The 11,171-nt window shown below is 42.2% G+C and overlaps 1 protein-coding gene across 1 annotated transcript in view; it reads left to right on the forward strand.

Annotated features, from left to right (window-relative positions):
- The first annotated feature begins 323 nt into the window (after window positions 1–323).
- Window positions 324–11,171, forward strand: part of LOC310715397 (transmembrane protein 94-like) — an 18,052-nt gene continuing 7,204 nt past the window's right edge. Inside the window, exons 1-19 of the mRNA XM_083521804.1 lie at window positions 324–435; window positions 748–884; window positions 1,047–1,243; window positions 1,724–1,875; window positions 2,270–2,372; window positions 2,706–2,792; window positions 2,886–3,002; window positions 3,091–3,195; window positions 3,474–3,614; window positions 6,505–6,784; window positions 7,165–7,338; window positions 7,667–7,769; window positions 7,849–7,994; window positions 8,801–8,958; window positions 9,771–9,882; window positions 10,415–10,509; window positions 10,648–10,747; window positions 10,948–11,056; window positions 11,147–11,171. The exon at window positions 11,147–11,171 is cut by the window's right edge and continues 156 nt beyond it. Coding sequence (XP_083377930.1) covers window positions 812–884; window positions 1,047–1,243; window positions 1,724–1,875; window positions 2,270–2,372; window positions 2,706–2,792; window positions 2,886–3,002; window positions 3,091–3,195; window positions 3,474–3,614; window positions 6,505–6,784; window positions 7,165–7,338; window positions 7,667–7,769; window positions 7,849–7,994; window positions 8,801–8,958; window positions 9,771–9,882; window positions 10,415–10,509; window positions 10,648–10,747; window positions 10,948–11,056; window positions 11,147–11,171 — 2,277 coding nt within the window. The 5' untranslated portion in view covers window positions 324–435; window positions 748–811. The remainder of the gene's footprint in view (window positions 436–747; window positions 885–1,046; window positions 1,244–1,723; window positions 1,876–2,269; window positions 2,373–2,705; window positions 2,793–2,885; window positions 3,003–3,090; window positions 3,196–3,473; window positions 3,615–6,504; window positions 6,785–7,164; window positions 7,339–7,666; window positions 7,770–7,848; window positions 7,995–8,800; window positions 8,959–9,770; window positions 9,883–10,414; window positions 10,510–10,647; window positions 10,748–10,947; window positions 11,057–11,146) is intronic.

Consider the following 11,171-nt stretch of genomic DNA (forward strand, 5'->3'; position numbering starts at 1 on the left):
TAAAGAACTGTTAACATTTACATTTAGGTAGGGCTTTTTCAGCTGTAAGTCCCAAAATCAGGTTAATGTGCTAATTGTTTGCTTTTCTGGTTGTAGGTTTAACGCTAATATAAGAATTCTTTACCACATAAGTATCTTTAGTTAAAGTATAAAGGCTCTGGGATACTGATCACTGACCACTGTTGGGCCCTTGAGCAAGGCCCTTAACCCGCTTTACTCCAGGGGCACTGTATCATCACTTGACAAGTAAAATCCTGTTTGCTTTTTTAAATTAATGGTATATTATTTGTTTGTTTATTTGTTTACTCAGGCTGTCTGGAAAAGATGTTTCTTGCATCATTCTGTACGCTGGTCCAGTCTCCACTGGCCAGGAGCATTACTGACCACCCTATGTGCAGCTAGCTTAATCACTTGCCATGCCTTCGATGAAAACAGGTGGCACATGATCGTACTTTACACACACACACACACACACACACACACACACACACACACACACACACACACACACAGCGTGAGTTAAATGTTCATGGCTCTAGAGAAAGTTATCAACAAAAAGTCATAAACAGATTAAAAAAAGGGAGTTCAGGGAAACTTGGATGCTACCACCACCATGCTTCACATGATGATGTTAGAGGTCATATCTATATAACAGGCCACTCCAGAGCTTTCATGGCAACCCACGTAAACTACAACAAATTCTATTTAAATGTAGTGTTGATACTTGGTCTTATCTGATTGTTATAGTGACGGAACAGCTTTGATCAGTGGCTGGGCTCTTTTGCTCCTCCTTCTGGCTGACCTGATTTCCATGGCAACTTTTCAGAAGCTAAAGACGTCGGAGATGCCACGTCGAGTAGAAACACTGCTAAAGAGTTTACAGGGTAACGTCTGGAACACACACACACACACACACACACACACACAAACACTTATAGTTTTACTAACATACAAAATGTATTAGAATCCAGCAATATTTTATGTAGACATTTAATCTAAAGTATTCACACCCCCTGAAAGTGTGACTCTATTCTTACTTGGTGTAGACGTTTTGCTGCATCCACCGTCCGACTGGTCGAAAGACACAGAGGATCTGTTAGTCCCATCAATGCCTGCTGTGAGTTTACAGTGGACGTACCGAGATGGCCGAATGGTCAACTTACCCATCTGTCTGCTAGTGGAAGGTGACATCATTTCCCTGCGCCCAGGCAGCGAAGCCCCCACCGAGCTCAGGGGCATCAAGGTTAGCTGGTCCCTTTTAACTAAAAAATTAATGGTCATATTTAGCAGTATGACAAGACTTCACAAAGATGCACAGAGATTGGCAGACGCAGTCTCAGCTCATCAATGTTCTCTAGAACATCTACACAGCTCCGAGCAAAATGTTTACTGGCAGGCAAGATGGGATTCTATGTATAATTAACAATTACACAAAAAGCTATCAGACCTAAGATAAGACCCTGAGGTACTCCATGACACGTATATACCTTTCAAAGTCTAAGAAGCTCTGAGCTGAGCGGATGCCCCTGAGCCACTGAGTTCAGAGCCATCCAGGTGGCTATCAATAATAGCATATCAAGATTTCAAGATACAGAGAGATCCGCAGTCACAAACGATTATCTACCAAAACTAGAAAGGTTTTTTAAGCTCCTTATTTTTTCTAACCTATCTTAAGCTCCATCTGTCTCACCTCCTCACTTCCTGCTTGCTTTGTGGAACACAGGAAGAAGAACACGTTATCCTGTCTCGCAGTGATGTGTTCAGTCATCTCTCCAGTCCTCCATCACCTCTGGTTCATGGAAGGTCACGACCTCAACATTTGCTCCAGCCTCAGCTTTTCAGGGTCACTCGGACTCCAGCCGTGGAATTGGTTCAGTGAGTTAATACAAATTTACAAACACAAATCACATCATCACACATTCCACACTGTGTCTAAACTTTTATTTAAAACATTAACATGTTTTCTAGTAAACTTTGTAACTGCGCCAAAAACGGAACAGAATCAGAAACAAAAACATTTCCTATTTTAAATGTTCATCACTGTTTCCATGGTTGTTACTAAAAATCTAATACACGCTAAAGGAAGAACGTTTGTGGCTACCTCAGCATGCTCGTCATATGTCCTTTTGAGTTCCTTTTTGCTGTTATAATAAGATGCTAATGTAGGTGGGGAGGCCTGGGATGCAGTCAGCGTTCACATACATTGTTCAATAGGGTTGGAGCTCTATAGCAGGAGATCTTCCACCAACATATGTGCTTCTTTTTGCAGGAGATGTTTGGAGCTTTCTCAGCACAGACCCGTCTCTGTGTTGGATAACGAACGTTTCACAGTGCAGACGTTACTAGAGAGAGGTCCTGCTCTTCTCGCTTTGGTGAGTCTGGAAACGCTTTTCTTTCGGTGCCAAGTGTTTTATTTACGTCACACTACAGCAATTGGCCAAAGATTACAATGTTTTTTTCATTAAATAACAATCGAGCGTGTTTTTATCTGTTTAGAGTTACATTTAACAGTTGTACGAACGCCAATGAGATTAGAACCGTATGTTATAAGCACATATGAAGTCACTTCCTTAGACACTAATGATTGTTTAGTGATTGGGAAGGGAGACATTGTGTATATCAATCAATCAAAAACATTTTTATAGGTTTTGTGTTTGTTTTAAAACGTAAGCATTTCTACAAAAATTTACTTTCACTCAAACTAGGTGGCGCTGTTGGTGCTGAACACAGTGCGCTACATACTGGGGGCTCCTGGAGTCGGACCCTGGCATGTTACACTACTACAGCTACCAGTACAACACACACACACACACACACAAACACACACACAACCGTTCTACATGTTACGCATTATTATCCATTGTTAAAACCTGATACTGTTGTAGGTAAGTGGCATTGTGCCGCTCTTACCACTGACCTTCCCATTGCTCTGGCTGCTGGTGGGAACGTACGGAGAAGTGCGAGTCCTCCTTCAGATGGACCCTCAGCCAACGGCATTGTGGGTAAATGGCAATGATCAACACTGCTATTGTTAGTACAGAAATTTGTATTAACGATTGTGTATTCAGTGCTGTTGATTTGGACAAACAGGAATCGTGGAAGCTGACGTGCAGCAAGTTTTTCTCTGTGCTTTCCGGCCGATGCTCAGCACTCTGTCACACAGCAAGTCTGCTGCACAACCTGGGCTCTGTGACTGTAAGTGTGTGTGTGTGTGTGTGTGTGTGTGTGTGTGTGTGTGTGTGTGTGTGTGTGTGTGTGTGTGTGTGTGTGTGTGTTAGACTTTTTTTTAATGTTGCCACATCTCGCGTTTTCTAGCAGGAATACTGTGGAAATGCATTTCTGTGCTATAAAAGGAATAAAACACCACAGGACATGTTGCAATAGAAAAATATATAATATATTGTATATTTATGTGTGTGTGTGTGTGTGTGTGTGTGTGTGTGTGTGTGTGTGTGTGTGTGTGTGTGTTTGAGGTGTTATGCTGTGTTGATAAGCAAGGCATCCTGTCCTGGTGCAGTCCAAACCCAGAAAAGATTTTGTTCTTCAGTAAAACGCTGTCTTCAGAGGGAGCGAAAGAGAAAGAGCGAGAGAAAAAGAAAGATGAAAGCTTCGAGGTGTTTCCATTTTATTGTCAATATATATATTTAACAATGAAAGATATTAAAGCTGTGATTTGAGAATGTGTGTATTTTTTGAACGTGGGATTTTAAGTGTGAAAGTGTGTGATTTGAGTGTGTATGATTTGAGTCTGAGCATGTGATTTGAGTGTGTGATGTGTGTCTGAGCATGTGATTTGAGTGTGTGATGTGTGTCTGAGCATGTGATTTGAGTGTGTGATGTGTGTCTGAGCATGTGATTTGAGTGTGTGATGTGTGTCTGAGCATGTGATTTGAGTGTGTGATGTGTGTCTGAGCATGTGATTTGAGTGTGTGATGTGTGTCTGAGCATGTGATTTGAGTGTGTGATGTGTGTCTGAGCATGTGATTTGAGTGTGTGATGTGTGTCTGAGCATGTGATTTGAGTGTGTGATGTGTGTCTGAGCATGTGATTTGAGTGTGTGATGTGTGTCTGAGCATGTGATTTGAGTGTGTGATGTGTGTCTGAGCATGTGATTTGAGTGTGTGATGTCAAGTCAAGTCAAGTCAAGTTTATTTGTATAGCGCTTTTCACAACAGACATTGTCTCAAAGCAGCTTTACAGAAAACAACAGTGAAGGTGAATGGTGTGCGTTTGTCCCTGATGAGCAGCCGCCACGGCTGCTCATCAGGGACAAACGCACACCATTCATGGGACAAACGCACACCATTCAGGGACAAACGCACACCATTCATTTCCTTGACAGTGGCAAGGAAAAACTCCCTTAGATGATATGAGGAAGAAACCTTGAGAGGAACCAGACTCAAAGGGGAACCCATCCTCATATGGGTGACATCAAAAGTTTGGTCATAAATCTTTCAACAATACAGAACAATTTGTGATCATCATAGATCCAGCATCAGCTTCTCCATGCCAGGGCCTTTAAACACTCGGCATCTACTTCTCCATGATCATCCATAGGTCCATAATCTTCACGAGGTGGGACATGACTGGAGCTGGCCAAACCTCAGGATGCCTCGGGATGGGGAGAGAAAGAGAAGCAGTGGAGAGGAATTAGCGTAGCTGCTGTTCATGATATTAACAGCACGAGTTGATAATGTGCATGTGATCAGATGTTCTGGAGCACAAGGTTGTGATGTGATGTGTGTGATGTGTGTTATGTGTAGGCTTTGCTAAAAAGATATGTTTTTAATCTACACTTAAACTGGGAGAGTGTATCTGAACCCCGAACACTGTCAGGAAGACTATTCCAGAGTTTAGGAGCTAAATGTGAAAATGCTCTACCGCCTTTGGTGGACTTTGCTATTCTAGGAACTACTAGAAGCCCAGAGTTTTGAGATCTCAGGGAGCGTGACGGATTGTAGCGTGTTAAGAGACTGGATAGATACATGGGAGCCAAACCATTTAGTGCTTTATAAGTGAGTAGCAGTAGTTTGTAGTCTATTCGAAACTTAATAGGAAGCCAATGTAGGGACGATAAGATTGGGGTTATATGATCGTATTTTCTTGACCTAGTAAGAACTCTTGCTGCGGCATTCTGAACTAACTGAAGCTTGTTTATTAATGATGCAGGACATCCACCTAGTAATGCATTACAGTGGTCTATTCTAGAGGTCATAAACGCATGGACGAGCTTCTCTGCATCAGATATAGATAACATATTTCTTAGCTTAGAAATATTTCTAAGGTGAAAGAAGGCTGTTTTTGTAACTTGATTGATGTGATTTTTAAAAGATAAGTTGCTGTCTAAAATAACTCCCAGGTCTTTTACCGTTGAACTAGTAGTTACAGAACAACCGTCTAAATGCAGGCTGAGATGCTGGAGCTTCTGTGTACTATTTTTTGGGCCGATGAGCAAAATCTCCGTTTTATCAGGATTTAATAGCAGAAAGTTATGGGTCATCCAATCTCTTATTTCTTCAACACACTCAGTTATGCGAGCTAATTGAGCTGTATCGCCTGGTTTGGATGAAATATATAGCTGGGTATCATCAGCATAACAATGGAAGCTAATTCCATGCCTTCTAATAATATTTCCTAATGGAAGCATGTATATTGTAAAAAGCAGGGGTCCCAGAACTGACCCTTGTGGCACGCCATAATTTACTAGCATTATCCTGGATAGCTCTCCATTTAAATCTACGAAATGGTAACGATTGGACAGGTAGGATTTAAACCAGCTTAATGCCTGTCCCTGAATACCGATGTAATTCTGTAAGCGATCGAGGAGAAGATCATGATCTATAGTGTCGAACGCAGCACTAAGATCTAGTAAAACTAATAGGGAGATGTAGCCTTGGTCTGAAGCTAAAAACAGGTCGTTAGTGATTTTAACTAGAGCAGTTTCTGTGCTATAATGGGGCCTAAAACCTGACTGAAACTCTTCAAAGATAAGATTTGAGTGTGTGATGTGTGTCTGAGCATGTGATTTGAGTGTGTGATGTGTGTCTGAGCATGTGATTTGAGTGTGTGATGTGTGTCTGAGCATGTGATTTGAGTGTGTGATGTGTGTCTGAGCATGTGATTTGAGTGTGTGATGTGTGTCTGAGCATGTGATTTGAGTGTGTATGATTTTAGTCTGAGCATGTGATTTGAGTGTGTATGATTTTAGTCTGAGCATGTGATTTGAGTGTGTATGATTTTAGTCTGAGCATGTGATTTGAGTGTGTGTGATGTGTGTAATTTGAATGTTTGAGTGTGTGATTTAAGTGTAATTTAATTGTGTGATTTGAGTGAATTATTCGAGTGTGGAAATCGAATCTGTAACTCGAGTGAATCAGCTGAATTTTTACTCAATACTGATTAATGTGATGATGACCCTTACAGCTCCTGCTGATTGTATCTAGATAAATTTATCTAGATAATAATGAAATACTGTCCCATTTATGCCTCCTGCTGGTTCGTTAGCCCCGCCCCTTCAGTGGTCTGGAGATGCTGAGTCTCTCGTTGGACCAGGCGTGCTTCGATGACACTCGAGTGCAGTTTGATGACATGCAGTGGGAACGACATGCCCATTCTCTACGCCCACTCGGTTTGGCCATTCAGCTGCTGCTTGGCGATGCCGACGTAGCGGCACGTGTGCTCCACCTCTCCGATCATCTTACCCACGCTGCACTGCTGCGCACACGCCCTCCCTGCCAACCGGTTCGCCCGCCATGGGGTCTCTGCCAGCTCCCAAAGATACTGGGTATAAATAGGATTTTTGTTTCTTTTAAAAAAATATATGTATATATAAAATTTTAAACAAATGGTTAACAAAAATATTCTAATGCAACCATACCAACTGCAAGTTTCAAAAAGACCTCAGCCTCATCATTACGTGACTTTACTAACACCCTGGTGGTTTAACAAATCTCCACAAATCTAGTGAAAGATCTTCCCAGAAAAATGGCTTATTATAAAAGCAAACGGAGACTCAATGTGGAATGGGGCGAAATCTTATATTTCACTCCGACTCAGAAATTCATAAACATAATCTCCCTTTAATTCCCTATTAACCTGAAAAGCAGCAAAGCTCCATCAAACAAATTAATGTGTGTGTGTGTGTGTCTGTGTGTCTGTGTGTAGGGTTCTCTCCTTTGGCCCAGGAACCATTCCAGCAGAGGATGAGCGTAGCTGCCTACACCTTACCCATAATCCCTTGCTCTGGAGAACCAGGGGTGATTGCTTCTCCCCCTGTTTCTATAAGACGCCTCCCGTTCTCACATCTCATCGCCCTGCTGGTGCACCACGCACACACTGGTGATCTCACACACACACACACACACACACACACACACACACACACACACACACACACACACACACGTAATGACCTTCCAGTGTCATGAGAGCAGCTAATGAGTATTATGCAAAACCTAAATCCTCATCATTGACCTCGAAAACCAAAAGCAATCCATGTGGCGAACGGCCATGTGTCCATGTGTCCACACTACCACATCTGTCTCACATTCCTCTACTAATTAGGAGATTAATGGAGGTCTCCTTGAACACACTTTAGGGTATTAAATGTCCGTTGTTTCAGATTTTTACTGTTAATTGTGCGGGGTTTTTTTTCATTATTTTCCAGGAGATTTCCATTTGTTTTCTTACGGCTCTGCCGACACTGTCCTCAGCACCTGCTCGGAATTCTGGGACGGAGACGAGCTTCAGACGCTTTCCGACTCGGACAGGTCCGATCCGTCATTTGGATAGACGCTGAACAATCCCAACGGTTTCTAACATGTCTAAAGAGAACTTGTGTTTGTGTAGGAAGAAGGTGGTGGATTTCTACCAGCGCTCCTGCATGGCAGGTCAGTGTCTCGCTGTGGCCTTCAAGCCTCTGCTGCAGCCTCAGCATCTCGAGATCGACGGGATGTGTGTCGAACTTCCTGCCAATCTGAGCAACAAAGACTCAGGTACAACACAGTATACTACAGTATATATAGTTTTTGGAGAAATGCACAAATTTGGCGGCACACAATTGTATTTATAACTGCTTTCTGTGGGTTGAAGTGAAAGATCTCCTGCTATAGAGCTCCAGCCTTATTGCAGAATGAATGTGAACTGTGAACGCTGACTGCACCCCAGGCCTCCTCACCTTCTACATCAGAACCTGACTTTAAGCACAAATCTTCACAAAGATCTAGATGAATATTCAAAAGAGTAGAGTTTATTACAACAGGAAATGCAGGCTCAATGTGGAATGGGATTTTAAAAAAAGATTCACATACCGATCTTATGCCCAGGTGTCCGCAAATTTTTGGACTAATAGGAATTGATTACGCCATACAATTAATTTAACACAGATCAATCGAATGATGCAGAGGAATTCACAAGTTTTTAGGGTGTGTAAATACTTGAGCTACGGAGTGAAAGGTTACTGTATGTGCTGGGGCAGGACTCAGCAGAGGGTGACCTCCGGTGGTGGGGGGGGTGAGTGCTAGTTTATTCCTTGCTTACTAATGGTGGTGAAAAGAGCAGGTTTATGAGCAAATAAATAATGTAAAATTTACATTCTCGCTGTGTGTATAACAGAAAACTGAATTATAAAGTAAATGATTAAATAAATAAATAAATAAATAAATAATTGGGTTTGGTACCTACATAAATACAAACGCATAATGTGTATGTAGGTAATAAATGTGTGTGTGTGTGTGTGTGTGTGTGTGTGTGTGTGTGTGTGTGTGTGTGTGTGTGTGTGTGTGTGTGTGTGTGTGTGTAGATGATGCGTTTTTGTCTCCCCTGAAGCAGCAGGTTTTTCTTGGCCTAGTTTCGTCTCAGTACCAAGCGAGACCCGACATGGTCCGACTCATTTCAGGACTGGACAGCGCATGTATTCGTTTTGTATATTTTTCGAATGAAGAGGAGGTTAGGAGTAAGGTTAGGGCTTCCTCTTTCTCACACACACACACACACACACACACACACACACACACACACACACACACACACACACTGTTAATACATTTGCTGGTTTGTTCTCCAAGCTACAAAACATTAAATTTTTTATTTAAATTTAATATGGACAATAATTTAAACTACCCCCCACTGTACCACCCCCTACTGCTCTAGCACACTGTTTATAATTCAGAGTGTATTTATTTTGAGCATGTGTAGAATAGTATAATAAAGTTAAATGGTGTATTTCTGGTTCCTTTTTCACTAAATGTAGGTAATGGTGGAACACGATATCAGCCATTTATAAATGTGTACATAAGTGTGTGTGTGTGTGTGTGTGTGTGTGTGTGTGTGTGTGTGTGTGTGTGTGTGTGTGTGTGTGTTTATATACATATACTGTATATATATATATAATTGTAATATATATCTGATATTTCCTAATATAAAGTTTTGTCCTACTGTATGATGATATTAAACTGTTTTTCTGTGTCAAGTCAAGTCAAGTCAAGTTTATTTGTATTGCGCTTTTCACAACAGACATTGTCTCAAAGCAGCTTTACAGAAAACAACAGTGAAGGTGAATGGTGTGCGTTTGTCCCTGATGAGCAGCCGTGGCGACAGTGGCAAGGAAAAACTCCCTTAGATGATGTGAGGAAGAAACCTTGAGAGGAACCAGACTCAAAGGGGAACCCATCCTCATATGGGTGACATCAAAAGTTTGGTCATAAATCTGTGTGTGTGTGTGTGTGTGTGTGTGTGTGTGTGTGTGTGTGTGTGTGTGTGTGTGTATACAGGTGTTTGCTGAAAAGATGGGATTGGAAACCGGGTGGAACTGTCACATCTCTCTGCAGTCAGATTGTTTCCCTCTCGACCCAGAAAACATTCATTTAACAGAAAGAGAGGAAGGTACACGATTCACTTCACTTATTATTATTATTATTATTATTATTATTATTATTATTAATAACCATATTGATAGGTCGATAGATTGATGAAAGCAGAAATGCAGAAGGCAGTAGGATGGAGTAGAAGGCAGCAGAAGGCAGTATGGTGCAGTAGGACACAATAGGAGGCAGTAGGGTGCAAAAGAAGGCAGTAGAATGCATTAGGATGCAATAGGGGGCAGTAAGACCCAGTAGGAGGGAATAGGACATAGTGGGAGGCAAAAGAAGGCAGTAGAAGGCAGCAGGAAGCAGTAGGAGGCAGTAGGATGGAGTAGAAGGCAATAGAAGGCAGTAGGGTGCAGTAGGAGGCAATAGGACATAGTGGGAGGCAGTAAAAGCTAGCAGGAGGCCCTGTGAGGCGCTATGAGACAGTATAAACCTGAGAGGAACATCAGGTGGTTGTGTGGAAGAAGCTGCTGCTCATGGAACTTTCATGTCCCTGAATACAGAAAAGTTTCATAACACTGAGGGATTGTTGTGTTGATCTGCTCCAGAGGAACCTCACCTGCTCAGGGAGTGTGTGAAGGAGGAGGCAGAGTCGAGATTGATGGAGCATGAAAACAGATGTCTGATTGAAGATTTAAACAGGGTAACACACACACACACACACACACACACACACACACACACACACACACACAAACCCTACCAGTCACACAATCCCTACCTGTGTGTGTGTGTGTGTGTGTGTGTGTGTGTGTGTGTGTGTGTGTGTGTGTGAGTGCAGGCAAAGCTGCCCAAAGGTATTGAGAATGTCCGGCCTCATCTGGAGAACATCGATAATGTCCCACTGCTGGTCCCTTTATTCACAGACTGCACATCTCAGAGTACATACACACACACACACACACACACACACACACACACACACACACACACACACACACCTGCAATCTTTATTTTTAGTTGAAATATTGCATTTTTATCATTTTTATCCATTTATAGCTACATTTGATGTTGAGGATCTACTTCCTTCTCTCTCTCTTTCTCTCTTTCTCTCCCTCCATCCACCACTTTCTCTCTGCAGCTGAGTGTGAGATGGTGTGTATCATGCAGGAGTATGGAGAAGTGGTGTGTTGCCTCGGCAGCAGCCAAAACGTCCACAACAATGACATCTTTCTCCAGAGTGACATCAGGTCATGTGACCTCAATCCGTCTTTCCTCTACAGACTCCATTTATGAGTTTAACCGAACTCGTCTTTTTTATGTCTCTTTCTTGTCCACAGCATCTCTCTGGAGCCAACGATCCCC

The sequence above is a fragment of the Silurus aristotelis genome (assembly GCF_946808225.1).
Source record: "Silurus aristotelis genome assembly, chromosome: 20".
Classification (NCBI taxonomy): Eukaryota; Metazoa; Chordata; class Actinopteri; order Siluriformes; family Siluridae; genus Silurus; species Silurus aristotelis.